The sequence below is a fragment of the Heptranchias perlo genome, chromosome 20, assembly GCF_035084215.1.
Source record: "Heptranchias perlo isolate sHepPer1 chromosome 20, sHepPer1.hap1, whole genome shotgun sequence".
NCBI lineage: Eukaryota > Metazoa > Chordata > Chondrichthyes > Hexanchiformes > Hexanchidae > Heptranchias > Heptranchias perlo.
The window spans coordinates 46425418-46443897 of record NC_090344.1 but is presented as its reverse complement, the minus strand read 5'-3'; the positions used below and the strand labels follow the sequence as shown (position 1 = coordinate 46443897).

At 45.3% G+C, this 18480-nt stretch overlaps 1 protein-coding gene across 19 annotated transcripts in view; it reads left to right on the top strand.

The window, feature by feature from the left end:
- LOC137335801 (ankyrin-1-like) overlaps nt 1-18480 on the top strand; it is a 233740-nt gene that overhangs the window by 190933 nt on the left and 24327 nt on the right. For 16 of the 19 annotated variants that reach the window (XM_068001226.1, XM_068001233.1, XM_068001224.1 and 13 more), the window contains 6 exons: nt 200-284; nt 1416-1490; nt 3753-3884; nt 5376-5519; nt 16195-16756; nt 17864-18275. In XM_068001226.1, the coding sequence (XP_067857327.1) occupies nt 200-284; nt 1416-1490; nt 3753-3884; nt 5376-5519; nt 16195-16756; nt 17864-18275 (1410 nt within the window). The remainder of the gene's footprint in view (nt 1-199; nt 285-1415; nt 1491-3752; nt 3885-5375; nt 5520-16194; nt 16757-17863; nt 18276-18480) is intronic. The other 3 variants (XM_068001235.1, XM_068001234.1, XM_068001240.1) reach the window with 1 other exon arrangement.

Here is an 18480-nt window from a genome sequence, read left to right as displayed (position 1 = left end):
AGCAGTCGTACCTTGAATTGCAGTCACACAAGAAAGAAACGAACACAGCCGTGAGCCTGTAAGAATTTGACCTTGCTGACTGCATGCACTTGGGGGCAGCCATCATGGGTGCTAGTTCCCCCAACAAATTACAATCGTCACACATGGCCGACATATTGGAAGTCTGCTGCTTTTCAAAACAAATTCTTTCTCCCGGCAGATCGACGGCAGTGAGGAAAGGCGACGGAACCTGACCCCCCTGGCGCTGCGTGAACGATACAGCACACTGAACGAGCCAGCAATGGGTACGGAGCCAGCTTATCTCACCCCCGCCCCCACCGCTAAAATAAGAGCAGCGCGCGGTTTGGAAAGTATTTGGAAATGAGCATCCCGTGGGTTTGTACGTAGCCTCGCCATGTTTCGGGAACCCACTCTTTAGGATACAACGGTCACTTCACGGTGCCATCACACTGTTGGCAGGGCACGGATGGCATGAAGGTTTGCCCTTTCCTCTTTCTATTGGTGTCATTTTGACGTTGGGCGATAGAGTAAAGGTAATTAAAGTCAATTGAACTGTAAATCGGGAGAGATGTATAACTGGAGGCCGAAACAATATCGCCGCAGTGTCCAAATTACCCCCAGGTCTCCAAACTGTTCCTCGTCAACGCTGGGAGGTTTGTGAGGAGCACAGATTATTATAAGACAGAAGTTTAACTTCGTTCAGTCTATTGTGAAACCTGACTCAGTTTCTCACTTTACCCTCCGTCTTTCTTCCTCTTTCTTTTCTCTCTCCTCCCTTCCCCTCCTTCCTCTTCCCAATCTCTCTCTCTCTCCCCCTTCCCAATCTTTTCCTTCTCCCCACCTTTTCCCCCTCTGCAGGCCTCTCACAAAAAGTGATGGGCAAACTGTTTTTTTCATTTGTTTATAAATGCACGAGTAAATTAATGAACCTCAGCATCGTGTCACAGCCACCATGGAGACAGTGCTGGACTCTCTTCCTTCTCAAAGAAAAGATTTGCCAAACACTATTTCAAGATAGCAGTACTTTTATCTATTTTAGAAATGGCCGAGACTCACCGGAATGAACACCCCAATATTACTTTGCAGCCCCTGCACTAGCCAGTTGAAGATCATAAGCACAAGTGTTGGACAGATAGGTACAGATCTCATGAAACGAACAGACGAAGCACCTTCGGGATAGCCACCTCCATGATCCTGGCTGAATTTTACAGCCAAGCTCCTGAGAGCTCTTGCTTTGTACACTGTGTGGTCTTGATGGAAGAACATCAAGGTGGGGGGCGAAAACCATCGGAGCCTCTGTGAGAGTCAACAAAAGTGACTAATTCCTCACTGAAGTGCATTGAAAAAGAGTTGAGATGTTCAATGAGGAATAAAGGTTTTAGCGGGCCTGTAACGCTGTGTTTGAAATGTTCCAGCTTCTCTGAGTGCTCGAGAACGCGCGGAGATGAAGATGTCCCTCATCGCTGAGCAGCTTGGCCTTAGCTGGGCCGGTGAGTACAAGTTCAAGATTATTAATATCTGAAGGACTGAACTAGTTACACTTTCCCTGATCCTTGACGCTCAATCCTTTCATTGACTTGTGCTTTTTGTGGTCTCAAACCTATTGATCATATTTCTGTCATTTTGTGAGGATGGCCTACTGAGATTTATTAAGGTGGGAGCACAGGTAGAAAAGGCAAATACAATTGTGGATTTTGGATATAAAAGCAAGGAAGTGATGTTGAATTTGTCCAAGACATTGGTTACGCCACAGTTGCAGGCAGTTCTGTGCACCCTATTGTAGGAAGGATGTCCGAGTCATATCAAGGGGTACAGTCAAGATTCATTGGAAAATTGCCAAGGATGAAAAGTTACAATCATCAAGAAAGGCTCAGAAAAAAATCTGCTGTTTTTTTTTTCCCACTGGAACAGAGGAGGTTGGAGGGAAATCTATTGCAGGTTTCCAAAATAATGAGAGGGTTGGTGAACGGGTGAAGAGGAGCATAGTGTCAGGATTATCACTGCAAGAATGAAAGGGGAAGTAAGAAGATTCTTCTTCACACAGTGGGTGATGAGAAATGATTACTGAGGCAAAGGTTATAGCCCCGATTTTAGGAGAATGGCAATATTGGAGTTGAGCAAACTCATGGCACAGCCTCCCTGCACGAGCAGCTCGAGAGGGCAGGCTGCACTGAATTTTGTGATGAAAGAAAGAGGGACTTGCATTTATATAGTGCCTTTCATGACCTCAGGACCTCCCAAAGCGCTTTACAGCCAATGAAGTACTTTTTGAAGTGTAGTCACTGTTGCAATGTAGGAAACGCGGCAGCCCATTTGCACACAGCAAGATCCCACAAACAGCAATGTGATAATGACCAGATAATCTGTTTTTTAGTGATGGTGGTTGAGGGATAAATATTGGCCCCAGGGAGAACTCCCCCTGCTCTTCTTCAAAATAGTGCCGTGGCATCTTTTACGTCCACCTGAGAAGGCAGTCGGGGTCTCGGTTTAATGCCTCATCCGAAAGACGACACCTCCGACAGTGCAGCACACCCTCAGTACTGCACTGGGAGTGTGCTCAAGCCTCTGGAGCGGGACTTGAACTCACAGTGCTCTGACTCAAGAGGCTAACGTGCTGCCACTGAGCCACGGCTGACACTTGATGAGTTCACACCCGCCCCCCACCCCGCCCCCGTTCTGAATCGGCAACTGGCGCCTGAGAAAAGTTTCCCCTGAGAGCTTGGCCGACGGCATATCTGGCTGGGGAGTGTCAGAATCTGGCAAGATAGCAGCTTTTAAAGGGCTGCGGCTCACTTTTGAAGGATAAATGGTACCGATGGCCAGGAAGTGGATCACTTCTTCATCGCGGCACAGTGGGGACGTGTGCACGACACTGTTCCCGATGGTTGCTGAAGAGTTGGAGGTCCTGCCGCAGGAGGTGCTCCGAAGGAGAGTTGGCCCTATTTGGGAGTTGACGTAATAGCACAGGTGCAAGCCATATGGAGGGAGGTCACCGACCGAATCAGGGCAGAATTCCAGGTTAGTTTGTCCAGCTGCAAATGGGGAAAAAGTGTGCTGGTGTCAGGAGCAAGGCGAAGGTGAGTGTGCTCGTTTTTGCACACATTTCATGCGGGGGTCATCCATCCTGGCACAAACCGAAGTTGGGAACTCCTGTGCATCCTCTGGAAGATGTCATTTAAAGCAGTGTGAGCAACCATTGCCCCTCTTGCGCGCACTTTTCCAGTGCGCCACATCTGCACGGCCCACCTCTCCTGGAAAAGCAGCTAGGTGGTGAGGAGGTACATCCCCTGTTGGGTGGGAGGGGAGTCATCCATCTTAAAACACTTCTTCCAGCAGAGGAAATGAAAATAAAAACAATGAACGCTGTAAATCTAAAATAAAACAAGAAAATCCTGGGAATATATGGCGCGTCCATCATCAATCATCTGAAAAGAGAAAAGAAAGGTTTTTAACAGAGCCATCTGTCCTGAAGATGAATTTCCCTCTTCTCAGATGCTGGTGGACCCGCTAGCATTTCCTGTTTTTATCTGAGTTGAAGAGCCTCCAGCGAGAAGCAGAGAGCCTCTGCATTCGTTCCTTTGGCCTTGAGCCAACGTCCCATCGAAAATACCTCCCTCCAGCCTCTCTGTACCTCTTCTTGATAACACAATCTCAGCAAGTTTCTCCGAAAGGGCTCCCAGAGACGGTGGTCACTGCGGTTCCTCCGTATGCCGCTGTAACTAACTGTTGATCTCCTCCTTGTCGGTTTTCAGAGTTGGCAAGAGAGCTGCAATTCTCAGTGAACGACATCAACAAGATCCGGGTGGAGAACCCCAACTCGCTGCTTGAGCAGAGCGCTGCACTCCTCAACCTGTGGGCCAGCCACGAGGGAAAGAGAGCCAAAAGTAGGTGCAAAAATATAACCTGGGCCACCGCTATGTTCGCCGAAACCAAGTGGCATAAAAAGAAACAAACTTTTAAAAAAAGGTACAAGAGCATAATTTAAAAGAAATGTATTTTTCTGGACAAAAGTAAGAATGTGAAACAGACTCCCAGCTAAAGCAGCTGATGCTGTTTCAAGAGAGGAATTGGATAGATGTTTGGTTGGGAACTGTATTGATGTCCAAGTGCAGACTTACATACTCCACAGGATACATTGGTGCTTGTCCTGCTGGGCTCGGGATGGTAGGGGGTCTATGAGCCATGGCATTAGTCAGGTGCAGTCGTTCTGCTGTCCGGAACCAGAGACCAGGGCTGAATAGTAGAGATGTGGGGACTGATGAATATTCCGAAGTTTTGCTTGGGTCAGGAATCCTTGAAGGGGTTAAATGGGTTTGGGAGAGTCCTTGGCAGGTACGAGATAGATGGGCTTGTCTGGGGAATCATGGGCATTCAGTTTCAGCAAAGATCATCGTGCCTGTGCCAGTGTGAGCTCCCCGTCAGAGCTCTGCAATGCCACAGGCTGGATGGCCTCTTCTCATTCCATGTGTCATGATATTTTGAAGGGCGTTGAACAGAACCATGAACAAACAATGTGAGGCAATTGAACAAGGAGTTCAATACAATTATGCCGATATAATATATCCAGCCTGCTGTTTCCCATTGAATCAACTGCAAACGATTTCTGAGAAGAATGAAGGAATCTTGTCCCGGTTATTAATCGTTCAGTGGGCGGTATCTGCCACTGACAACACAGAATACAATGGCAACCATTGTCCATGTTCATACTTACCACCAGCATAAAGTTGCAAACTAAAGTGAAAAAATCTACCTCGAAAACTTAATGGTGCATTTATTTATATATATGTAATAAAAAACACAGCTGTATCGGAGCGATTGGAAAGGTCACAAGGATGGCTCGTGTTGGTCATACAAAAAGCATACTTGTGTAGTGAGGGATGGCCTTCTCAGGTTAGGTTAGAGGGAGCTTTACTCTCCACATAACCCATGTTATACCTGACCTGGGCATGTGTTCACCATGAAGAGCCATCACCTGGATGGGTGCAAATGAGAGAAAAGAACATGGGGTGTTATTCTGAAGAGTAACGATGGGGATTTAGGTGGTGAATGTGCACTGGAAGGGAAGAAGGGCTGGCAACTCGCAGGAAGTTCGGAGTAACACGGAAAGTCAGGCAGAACTTTTTATTCCGTAAAGTATAAAGTTTATGAATACGACCCAGAGAAAGCCATCGAAGTGAACAGTGCAAATTGGCTCAAGAATGTGTTTGCGGAGAGAGAAGGGACTGAGGGATCTGGTGAGTAAGTGTGAAAAGAGATGGGCTTTTTCTGTCCCAAAAAGTTCTTAATGTTCTGAACTCTGTTTTTCAATGAGCACAATGAAAGGACGAGGTATTGTTATCATTCACCATATTGACCTGATGCTTCTGTCTTGTCAGTGGAAAGTTTGCATTCAGCCCTGAAGAATATTGACCGGAATGACATAGTGAGTATGCTGGAGGGGTCCAATATAAACAGCCGTACTCTGAAAGGGAATAAAAGGCATGCAGAAAGAGACCACAGCCTGTCTCCTGCTGTAAATGGTAAGTATGAACTCCACTGTTTTTGGTCCCTCTTGACCTGTCCTTGGCTTGCAAGCCAGAAATTCTTGACACCCCTATAAGAAAGGTTACGTAACACATGGAGGCTGTGTTATCATTTAAAGGTGCACAGTGAAGTCAGCCATCCATAGTACTCCAAACAATTTAATCCCCAATCTTCAGTTGCCTGCATATTGTCTCCATATGACTGCGTTGAAACCATAACTGTGTTTTAAAAAAGGAAATTAAAAGCCCGAAAGAAGCAGCAGCTCATGACAGTCTCCTGCAATGTTCCAGCCGACTTGTGGACTGGACTCAGATTCTGGTCCTGCCAAGTGATAAAACATGGATGTGAGCCCATGTTCTGATTCTCGATGATGTTTTGTGTGTTAGAACACTACCCGACACTCCCACCAGGTGGGGAAAAACAGTGTTGAGCAGACCTGACAATTCATTGCTTTAAGATCCTGATTTGGCAAATCAAAAATAGGATGCGTTCTCTTCAAGCAATGAATTATTGCTGCCTTCCAGTTAAAATCCAACTCAGGTCGATTGAAACCAATCAATCTATTTCACTCTGAGCAGTGAATGTCACCGCTGTAACAGGTTAACCAGATCATCTTATAACCTAAACCCAACTAGCTGGATTTTGACCGATTATCAACACCCACTCGTTATGGGCACATTGATTATTAAAAGCATCTGCAGGCAGGAGTGTAACTGAGTAAAAGGCCTGATGTTCAGTGTGCTTGTATGCAGTCGGGATGTTGTGGAGTATCCCACATCCCACTATCTTTACTGCAATAAAAACCTTGCAACATGAAATTGTTTCCCCTTCAACTCGACATGCACTTGATGTTGCTGGTTCATGGGGTATTAAATAGTTGGAGCATGTGCAGATGCTTCATGGGAATCCGAACCACTCTGGACTGCCCTCTGCTGTCAGTCTATCTCACTGCGACCTAAAGCAGAATCACATCCATGCACGGTAAGATAACTCTGTGTTTCGAGCTGAATTCTTATTGTTCTGTGTTTGTCAAACATTTTTCTTCTGGTTGTCAGCAGTTTACTTCCTGTGCCAAAGGTGAAACTATTTAAACTTTCTGTCACCTCTCTACTTCTGACCTCTGACCTCATGTCGATATCTGGCTTTGTGCCATCTTCTGCACTGCATGTCCACTGTCTCCATCTCTACATCTCAGTTTAGATAGTATTTTCCTAGGGAATTATGAGATAGCAGATTGCACTCCCAATATTGAAAGCACAGAGTGGGGTCAATAAGCCTTTCATACCAAACTCTAGCATTGTTGATATTTACGGCTTTTAGTAATCCTAAAAGTACACGAAAGATTTCCCATAAAAACTTTCTTGGCCTTTTCCTTCATGGAGCCTCTTTCACTCCACAAAGTATAACAGCAATACTCGCATTTTATACAATGCCTTATCATGTCGAAATGTCCTTTAGGTGTTTCACTTTTGAAGTTCACTGACTGTTGTCATGTCGGCCAACACAAGTCCACTGTGACTCAGGAATTCCCGGCAGACAGCAATCGCTAGCTGGGACTGTCGACCTCTCCATTACCCAGGGGATGGTGCAAGCCAATTAGCTAATGACCAACTCAGACACCTCCTATCAACTCCAAATGGGCTCGCTCAGACTGCGACTGCCTCCTTGACTTCCATGACAACTGTTTCAGCTGCCATGTCACTCCATTTTTAACATAAATTTGCCCAGCAGCGCACACACAGGGAAACATGGAAGGATTCCACATGCTCCCAAGCAAGAGTTGGGATGTCTTGTTGAAGTTGTACAGGACATTAGTAAGGCCACACTTGGAATACTGTGTACAGTTCTGGTCACCCTATTATAGAAAGGATATTATTAAACTAGAAAGAGTGCAGAAAAGATTTACTGGGATGCTACCGGGACTTGATGGTTTGACTTATAGGGAGAGGTTGGATAGACTGAGACTTTTTTTCCTGGAGAGTAGGAGGTTTAGGGGTGATCTTATAGAAGTCTATAAAATAATGAGGGGCATAGATAAGGTAGATAGTCAAAATCTTTTCCCAAAGGTAGGGGAGTCTATAACGAGGGGGCATAGATTTAAGGTGAGAGGGGAGAGATACAAAAGGGTCCAGAGGGGCAATTTTTTCACTCAAAGGGTGGTGAGTGTCTGGAACGAGCTGCCAGAGGCAGTAGTAGAGGCAGGTCCAATTTTGTCTTTTAAAAAGCATTTGGACAGTTACATGGGTAAGATGGGTATAGAGGGATATGGGCCAAGTGCAGGCAATTGGGACTAGCGTAGTGGTATAAACTGGGCGACATGGACATGTTGGGCCGAAGGGCCTGTTTCCATGTTGTAAACTTCTATGATTCAAGAATATCATTTCATACCTTGTACCAGTAAAGAACAAAAGCAACTTGCATTTCTGTAGCGCCTTTAATGTCGCAAAACATCCCAAGGCGCTTCACAGCAGCGATTATCAAACAAAAATATCCATCAAGCCAAAGAAGGAGACATTAGTATTGGTGACCAAAAGCTGAGTCAAAGAGATAGGTTTTAAGGAATGTCTTAAAGGAGATGGAGAGGCGGAGAGGTTTAGAGAGGTTCAGAGGTTAGGGATTAGACAGCTGAAGACAAGCTGGGGAGGCACAAGAGGCAAGAATAGGAGGAGCACAGAGGGTTATAGGGCTGGAGGAGGTTACACAGATAGGGAGGGGCGAGGCCATGGAGGGATTTGAACACAAGGATGAGAATTTTAAATGCGAGGCATTGGTAGACCGGGAGCCAATGTAGGTCAGCGAGCACAGGGGTGATGGGTGAACGGGACTTGGTGTGAGTTAGGATACGGGCAGCAGAGTTTTGGATGAGCTCAAGTTTATGGAGGGTGGAAGATAAGAGGCCGGCCAGGAGAGCATTGGAATAGACGGGTCCGGAGGGAACAAAGGCACAGATGAGGACTTCAGCAGCAAATGGGCTGAGGCAGGGGCAGAGATGGGCGATATTACAAAGGTAGAAGTAGGTGGTCTAGGTGATGGAGAGGATAGAAAGGTTTCCATTTCATCTGATGTCAAACAATCCCTCGATCAGACTGTCATACACCAGTATCGTCAATAACTGTGGAGCAGCCCATGGCCTTGCCTGCACAGAAATTCCTGCTGTCTATCCAACTCTCGGTGATGAAGAAAGCTCCATGTAGGCAACAGGTCTTGGAGGGTGGGGAAAGGGGATGGTTTAGAACTAGAGCCGGCCATAAAATTTGTCCAAGGAGTTGTAGTTCAAAAAATACAGATTGGGAACTGATCTGAAGGTGATCCTCATGCCTTGGATAAATGGGATGGATTCATTATCCCAATGCTATATTTTACATTACATAATTTCCCTAGGAATACTGAAAGAGATGTTTCATTCATTCAGTGAAATTAATGTTGGAAGCTGAAAGTTGCTTGCACGTGACTGAATTGTGCTTTAATGTGAACATCATTTCGAGTGGGCAGCCATCAAAAATAAATCATCTGTAAAATGTAAAGCCGAGACTTAAGCAGGAATCCAGAGTGATAGACATACTTTGTCAGATTGTCCCCCCGTCACATGGCACATCTTCCTGGGGGATTGAGTGTCTCTGCCCCATTCGGTCCTGCACCACAGCAGGAAGGAATTCGGTTTCCAGAGTAGCTCATCACATTGATTGTGAAGGAAGAAAGCCTTTGGAAACTCAAAAGTCCTGAAAAGCAAAGATTTTTCTTCTCTCACTCAAAAACCGTTGTTGTGTTTGCTCTGTGCCCGCTGTGCTGCTTGTTGTTGTGTCATTTCACATGTAGCTGTTCCTTCTTTATGTCATTGAAGTAGAAAATAATGTGTTTTTTAAATTAAAGCATCTTTCACAAGCACCATGTAAGTCAGGTCATAGGTAAAGACAGGAGACATCATCCTTAGGATGCCGTTCCGTTTTATCAGACATTGGGGTAGACTTTGACCTTTGGGCAGCCAATCAGTGGAGCGCACCGAACGACCGCCCACCCATACCGGCGGCAAAGAAGCCGCTGTGATTTTGAGGCCCCGAGCCTCAATCGAATCCGACCGGTGAGCTGCGGACTTCAAACGGGTGTCCTGAGGCAGCTCGGTGATTTTGGGCCACAGAAATGTTGGTTAGTTGAGGCACCAGAGACAGGTAAGTCCTGAGGCAGGGATGAGGGGAGGCCGAAGAATGTTGCCACAGGCCTATTGTCAGGATGACCAGTGCGGTAAAGCTACCAACCCCATTTTGAGGCCATTACCTCTCCGTTAATGCCGATTTTGGCAATTTAAATCCAACCCCATTGTGTCCTGAGTCCTCATGGATTTCCCTTCCTGTATCCCATCTTCACTGAGCCACACGGCCTATCCCTTTTCTCCTACGATCTACAGTAATATCGCTACTGATGTCAAGGCCAAAAAACACAGTAAGTCATTCTTAAGTTCCATGATCTTTCTTAAGATGCTGTTCCTCTGAAAAATATTAGCCCTTGTGGCTTCCTCTTCCTTGTGGTCCATTCTTAGCCTTTACTGACTCATTAAAGGTGTTAATTTTGGAATTGTAGCGTAATTGTAAATGACTGCCTCCAATTTTTATTACTTTCCACTATGGACAAAAGATTTTGCTGAAATAACTTTAGGCACAGATGTGCTTGTACCACTAAAATGAAGGCTGTAAACATTGAGACCAAACCATTGAGATGCAAGTTGCACCAAACAAAATACCGACAATTAAAAGCCTCAATAAGTTATCAATAGTTGTGTTTACGGACACACCTTTAGGCCTCTCGTGGTCACCTGTTTTACATCCAGTGGTTGGTCAGATGTTGTGGACCGTGCAGTGTTGAACTACATATTGCAGGGGCTCAGTCAGCTTCTTTTCATCCATCACAAGGATCCTCTAGGTTTACTGTGCAAAGTAAGTGCCTCCAGATCAGCTTTGATATTAGCCAGTTGCAGCTGAGAGCTCCTTTCTCTCCGCTGTTAGCCTCTGAATGCACCTCAGTCCAAGTCCGAGTTAGGGCACTGACTGTTATATTTCCCATTGTTTCCTTTTGTCTTTCTGAGGAACATTGTCAAAGGAGTGGCATCTGACATTGAGTCTGAGGTTATCTTTGTCCTGTGTACATGGATTGACAGGGGCCAAACTCATTTTATCAGGATCTTTCACGGTCAATAAAATGAAGACTGTATCAGGGTTTTACTGGATCAGTGAATGCTGTGGACTGAGAACGTCCCATAATTGAAAGGAAGCTCAAGATACCAATGGAGTGTTTGCGCCCATCCCGATAGGAGTATCCAGCCAGGATCTTTGAGACCAATTTAGCGCTGGGCATCTTTAAGCGAGCTTATTCTCATCACTTATTGAGAGCGGCAAGCCAGTCTACACGTGCACAGTTGTGGACAATTTTTGTGTTTCATTTGGGTGACGGAGGAGTGTGATTCCCATTGGTTTTGGCACAGCAAGGGACAGTACAGACATGAGGTGAGGCGAGGCAGAGTGCCGAAAGGAATGATGGTGTGTTAGAAAGCATTCCATTGATTTGTTTATTGCTACTTGATTGAATATGGGTATTTTTTCACTGCAAATTAATAAATATATCTCGAATATATCTTTATTTGTTCCCTATAATTCTATTAACCACAGCAGCATGTCTGACAGGTGAAGCAGTAATTGACTAACCAGAGCCTTTTTCTGCTCCACCTGTAATATTAGCTGCAATTACCCATCCCTTCCTTGAATTGTGTCACACTTTGTAATGTATTACTTCATATGCTTGTAGTCCTGCCAATCCGAGTGAAATCAGTGTTAACATCAATGCTAAAAGGAGCTGTAAACTCAGCACCAGAAAAATTTCGTAGCGTCAAATTGCATATCCTGAGAAGCTGAGGGCTTCTGGTATGATGCTCGCAAGCTAGCTACTCCCTCATGTCTGGGACTGTATTTCTTAACACCAACTTCATTATATGAAGGTTGAGAGACCGGCACATTGTGTGCCCGCTGTAGTCCGGGAAATAATACTCGAGAGCAAGACGAGCAGTTTTGCTGATGGAGAAAGATATATTTGCAAGTCAAGTGAATGTTGCAGCTGTACAGATTTGATCTTTGAGCCACTGTGCACTTGTGCCTGGTGTATGCTATTGTTATGCTGGGTACCTGGTGTTATTGCTGAGGAAACCAAGCTGAGAGGCATGAGGATGCTGCTCTTTGCAGACTGGTAACAGATGAAGCATTGACCTCCTATACTTGTTCCGGCTCACCAATGGCCACCAAGCTTCCTCGCAGTCGGAAACATAATGATCACTTGGGCTTTGAAACAGCCTGATAAGCAAGTGCTGAAGGTCCAACCTTCTCAACAGAGCGTTGGATGGTGGATTCTCAACACTGCCGATCTTATCTCAACACAACTGCTCTTCCTAGAACTGATGATGGCAGCTTCCAGATCGAAAATTCTTAAACTCATTTTATTTTTAGTGGCAGATGATTAGTAAAATCCCACCCTTCATTTTGTGGCAAAGTAGTCCAATTTGGACAGTTTAAATACCTCTAGTGATATCCGGTTGAAGTGCCAAAGGTTTGCGATGGAACTTAACTCGATTGGATGACAAGATCCTTTTCCCTCAAAAACCAGAGTTCAAAGCTCCAATTAAAAAGGATTACAGGTCATCTGTCTGTTTATCTCTCGGCGCATCACATTTACAATCCTTCTTGCCAACTATAAATCCCTTCATGGCCTCACCACGCCCTACCCTTAAAAGCCTGCCCCAGCCTCAGTCCCCTCCAGTGTCCTCTGGTCCTCTGACTCTGGCCTTCTTTGCATCCCTGATCCCGCTGCTCCATCACGTCCTGGCAGAACCTTTAGGCCTGTTAGCCCTACTCTCTGGCACTCCTTCCTTAAACCTCTGCAACTCTCAACTCTCTCCCTACCTTCGGAAGCATTCTCAAAAACCAGCTCTTCCACCAAGTGGCTGCTCACCTCTCCTAACTTTCCCACAGTGCTCCCCTTTTATCCTCAGTGAAGCACCTGAGACCATGTTTCTATGTGAAAGGTGCTCAATAAATGCATGTTTTTTTTGTAGTTGTATATGTTGTCGTGATGGCAAAGATTCTCAGTGTAGAGTTTGGCCACTTATCCATTTATCAGTGAACACAATCCCACAGCACAGAGCTACCCTCAGAACACATCATTCATAATTGGAACAGAAAGGTACAATTGCAAGTTATCCCTCTTCACAGAGAATTGACTGGCCGAATCCCCCTTCTCCTGAACTGCGCGTAGAAATCTGTAATGTGATATCCAGCAGAACCCATGTGCATGCACACACTAATACAACATTTTAATTAACAACAATTTTAAGGTTCACAGTAAGGTCAGCTGAACCAATCCTGCATGTCGGTCTGAAATTCTTTCAGTATTTCTTCCTGGCAATGCACGTAATTCTGGAGCTTGAATGCCATTCCCACCCTTTTCAAAGCAGTGGAATTCAAACGCACTGGGTAAGACGTGTCTTAAGTTATGTCTGTGAAGAAACCAGGGCACTTGGTGTTAGAACTGAACCGAACCTGTCTGATGTGTTTGCTTCTTGTTTTGTTTTCTCACAGAATGGAATGATTTTGTACCAGCTTTGCGAGCTGTTAATTCCAGTAGCGCCAGGAAGATGGACCACATCCACTCACAAAGTTACTGTTTCCTTAACCAGGCCAAAAAAAATGGATCCTACGTTTTGCTGGAGTCTGAAAAAAAAAATCCCTTTATTTAATTGACTGCTTTAATTCCCCCAAACCCTCATGGATTTTTTTTCTTAAATTACGAATGCATCGTGATCGGTTTCAATATTTTTGTAAGTTGGCCTAAATCTTTTGATCATTGAATTTTCTGCCCTGTGCCTCCCCAGTTTCTATAGGGATACATTTTTTACATGATTGATACAGGTTCTTGATCAATACTCCAGCAAAATTAATGATCCTATTCCAAAGGACTTGAACAACTGGCAAGCTAATTCTTCAGGCCATGAGAACACTCAAAAATTAATCCATTGTTTCTCAGGATCGCACACATTCTGAGTCTGTTTGAACAAGTCCTCTGTGTGCTTTTGATGTGCAAAAACAATTGGTGGATTGGGCTGTGAATAATCCTCCCTCACACGATTGGCTTCAGTCATGGTCAGGCTGTGTGTCCAGTTTCACCAACAGCACCTAATACGAGTCACACAGTTGACAGGTTGGTAACTGCATCAAAACAGGAACAATAGAGGACCCATGCATTCCAAAACTACCCAACTTTCACAAGAATTTGGTCGAGTAGATCCTTTTCAGTCATTAATAATCCGTGATATCACCCTTTGTGCACCTCAAAGACCTGCTGATGAAGTGGTGTCACTGGCGGCCTTTACCCTGGCAGCAAGTATACGAGAAGCTCGTCACTCCACATAGTTTAGGAGTAAGAAAGATGAACTAGGGATAAGAGAGATTTAATAGACAGCTGGGATAGGTGTAAATTCAGAGGCACACTTCTTTAAGGACAATGGGATGAATACCTTCAGGACCAGAGGTTTTAATGGAGTCCAGAAAATCCAATAGACCTGGTGTGGATATAACTTGGTATCAGTTATAACGGCCCAACAGGATGGATTAGTTACCATGATCATCGAGGCTGGAGTTGGAGTTAAAAAAATGAGTCCAAAAGGTCAGAGAACTAGCAACTGTACCATGATGAGTGGAAAAGGAAAGCAAAGTTATGTGAATAGACTGGAGAAGCTGGGGTTGTTCTCCTTAGAGCAGAGATTTGACAGAGGTGTTCAAAATCATGGAGGGTCTGGACAGAGTAGATAGAGAGAAACTGTTCCCATTGGCGGAAGGGTCAAGAACCAGAGGACACAGATTTAAGGTGATTGGCAAAAGAACCAAAGGGAACATGAGAAAAAACTTTCTTACACAGCGAGTGGTTCGGATTTGAATGCACTGCCAGAGTGGGTGGTGGAGACAGATTCAATCGTGGCCTTCAAAAGGGAATTGGATAAGTACTTGAAGGAAAAAATTTGCAGGGTTGCGGGGAAAGGACCGGAGAGTGGGACCAGCTGGATTACTCTCGCCCGAGAGCCGGCATGGACTTGATGGGCCGAATAGCCTCCTTCCGTGTTGTAACCATTCCATGATCCTAAGAAGGATTTATAGAAATTGCTAGAGACAACTTTGGCCATGGACCAGAAGAGTGGCTATGAGCATTGCAAGAAGATAATCAGTTCTTTTCAATTAAATTATTTTTCACGACGCTTAGTAAATTTACAGATGTTATGAGCAGAGATAAAATTAGCTCAGGATGCTTCAGGTTGATCAAGATGTGTCAGGCGGAATGATTGGCCCATGATATAGTGCCAGATATGACAGAAGGGGAAGAGCGAGAAATGAAACTTGCCATACCGGGTAGAATAACCTCAGTGACGTAACAGACACAGTTAGAAGGATCAGAAGAGTAAAGGGAGCCATTGGATCTGGGAAGAATCTTGAAAGTACATCCCAGTTGGCTGACTTATGGTGCCAAACAAGATGGGACTTCCTTCACAGGCTACTGCCCATGGTTCATCCCCCAGAACCTGACTGTTACCACATTTCCACCTGAACTGCCTCAAAACGCAGTTTCCCTCCATTGAAGATGTGAAGTTAATAAACCGAGAAAAGCTCTTAACCCGATCTCCAGCACAAACAGAAAGCTAATCAAGATTCAGTGCTGTACTTCAACAAGCCTGTTAGAACTTGTGTCTAGTCGAGTCCTTGGCTTTTGAGTGTGTTGCTATTGTCATTGGGATGTTAAAACCAACAAGCAGCAAGGGGCCTTGAGGCCGTTGGCTGTATGATTAAGGTCATACGTTCCATGTCTTGGGTGGAACACAAGGTCATGGATATTTGTTAGATACAGGGAATAAAATTGGCAAGAACATCTCGCTTGTTACAGACAGAAGAAAAACATGAGACCAGCAGGCAAGAGAAGGGAAGAGAATATGTTGAGATTCTCACTGGTTAGTTGTGCAGTGGAGTTGATTTTGATCCTTTATTAGAATATAAATGGAAACGAGGTTTATCCTTTATTTTATGTGCTTCTTTTAAACTTGTATCGGGGAAAAACAGAGTTTTCAGTGATTGATTTCAGCCATTTGTATGGGCTTGATCTCCCAGAGAGAAATTCTAGTCACCCTCCCCTGACTTCTCCCTCCGGCTCAGTATCAACTCACTACCCTCCACCCTGTAAAGCTCATTGAGACTATGTATGTGATGAATGCCATCGAAATGGAATGTCTTTAATTTGTTCCCGTAATTGACAGTTTTCCCTGACTGGGTTATAACCCTTTGCACTGGACAGTTCCCCCCCCCCCCCCCTCCTTGTATATTTTGCATTTTGTGCTTTTGTTTTGAAGCCTGAACTCAAAGCATGACCGACAAAAATTTGAATGGCCAATTTACCGCCCAAAGGTAGTCCCATGCCCTGCAGAGTTCAGCCTGTCCCACAGCTGCCAATGAAACCCACTGACATAATAGTATTGGTTGAATAAAGCCTCGTGGTCTAGGAGGCCTCCGGTGGTCCATCTTTCCTGCCCTCCTCTCCCAGTGTAATGAGTTATTGCAGGGTATGGCTTCTGCAGATGTGCTCTGTCTGCTTGTGTAGGTTTCACCTCAGTGCAAGATGAGATGCTTTCACCTGCTTCGCTTCAATACACGATGCCATCTCCACTTCAAGCTGACCAGTTCTGGAACGATGTCACAAGCCTGGACGTTATCCCCCTAGCACGCACTGACAACGATTCCCTGATGGAGATCTCAGATGTCAATGTTTGGTCATCAGGTGGTACGCCACCTCTAGTGGTAGCAGAAGACTCTTCACTGGACTGTAGCAAAGCTGATGAGTCAGACTCAGTAGACAAGCAACGAGATGAATCATTCCCTGCTGAAGGATTGAGTTCCTTGCATCTCACTGAGGAGGACACAGTGGATTCAGATGCCATCAATGGGCTGATGGATTTACTCGACAATGAAGGAGGTCAGAGGTCAGAGAGCAAAGCAGAGATGACAGAAGGAGAGAGTCCGGCCAAGCCGGCAGAGGAACTGAATACAGAGAATGGCATTTCTGTAATTGCAGGGCAACCAAAGGCACATGATAGATGGACAGGATCACCAACCTTGAGAAGAGAGACCATAGACTCCAAATGGCCAGACCAGAATGCAGACAGGTAAATAGGAACCTTACTTGGGATATTGAAATGTGCAGGCAAGTTCCAGTAATGCACATAAGGGAAACTCTAGCCCGCTGTATAATGCAAAGAGAACGTTTTGACAAAGTAATATGCAGACTTGCTTGTAATTCCATACAGTTGGTCCTTTTCACTTTCACATCAATGATCTTGTTTTGCATCCCTGTGGGCCGAGATAGAACATGCCGCCTGATTCAGTAGCTGAATACTGACAACACTAACAACCCTCAACCCAGCCCAGTAAATGGCAGCGTGACCAATTACCAGGAGTCACATCCCCAGCAGGGGCCTGAGATAACTGCTGGCTGCCTCTACAGGGTTGGGCAGTGTTGGCTGGGACATGTTGAGATTTATTCAGATTGCAAAGAGCCAGCTTAACAGATACAGTTTCCATTTATTTAACCTGAATGGGCCAATTTCCATCTTGTTGCTTTTTTTTAGGAGGGAAAGGGCTGTTTTCTTTTTAAGATTTTCCTTCCACTCCTCAGATTTCCCCACAGCATGTTCCATCTCCTGGCCGATAGAGAGTGTAAATAATCTGACCTCAAGCCTCTGTCCCTATTGCTCTGAACTTCTTAAAACCAAAAGCAGCAGGACTGCATATAAGTCGGTCTCAGACTCCACCTCCCCGCCTCAGAGGAAGAGTCTCAGTCCACTTGTCTTCTTTATCTTTGATTAGTTGAAGTTTTGCTTTTCATTCACATTTTCCTGTCTCTTTATTTTTCCCTGGAGATCAGAACCCAGACAGAATCCTGTCATAAAAGGTTTTAACATTTGAATATTGAAATTAGCCCCTTCCTGTGCGTGCCTCTTCACCAGGAACCGGATTGAGACTGTCTGCACAGAACGAACCCGTGACCAAGGTGGAGCAATAGGAATCTTGTGTCTCCTGGGCATGAAAGGGTAAAGCTCCAGCAAAATCTATCACCTAGTTTCTCATTATGAAGTAGCTCCTTTAACCCCTTGCTTGTGCTGATTTAAAGCCAGTTCTGAGATCCAGACCCATCCACGTACCTTACAACACCCTTCGCATCTCCAGAAAGGGGCTAATTTTGTACCAATGTGTTTTTTTCTTCCCCCCCAAAGGTCTCAGGCATTACCTTACAGCTCCATTGTGTCATACCAAACAGTCCACGAGGAGAGAGCAAGGGTGCCTGAGTTTGAAGGGACCTCTGTAGCGACCTCAATAGCGGAGTCCTGGAAGCCTGGTTTCATCACATCACAGAAGGAGGCTTGGGCTGAGGTGCTTGAACAGAGGCCTGTGGAGATTTTGCCTCACATTGGAAAGCTGGAATCAAGCAGACTGAGGGTGACTGAGGAGAGGCTGCTGCAGCCAGTGGAAGACAGGGTGCAGCTGCGGTCGCTGCACTACTTTGATCTGGAAGATATGGAGAACCCCCTTTGTTTGTCCTCGGGGGGCACGGAGTTTCAGCGTCGCATTGATCCGCGGAGCAGCTGGATAACCGTGGAAGAGGAAGAGGTGAATTCAAGTGAGGAGGTGAGAGGCTTTTTCCTTATCTTTGACCATTAGACATACCTTAGCAACACGGACTGGGGGGAACTCGAGAGAGAACTCCATAATTGCTCAAACCGAAAAACTAAGAGTGTTGTGCGTTGCCAACATCGTAAAGTGGTTGGGTTTAAGTTAGATACTTCGCCCTCAACCACCCAACCAGTCCTTCACCAAGTCCACTGCACACCTT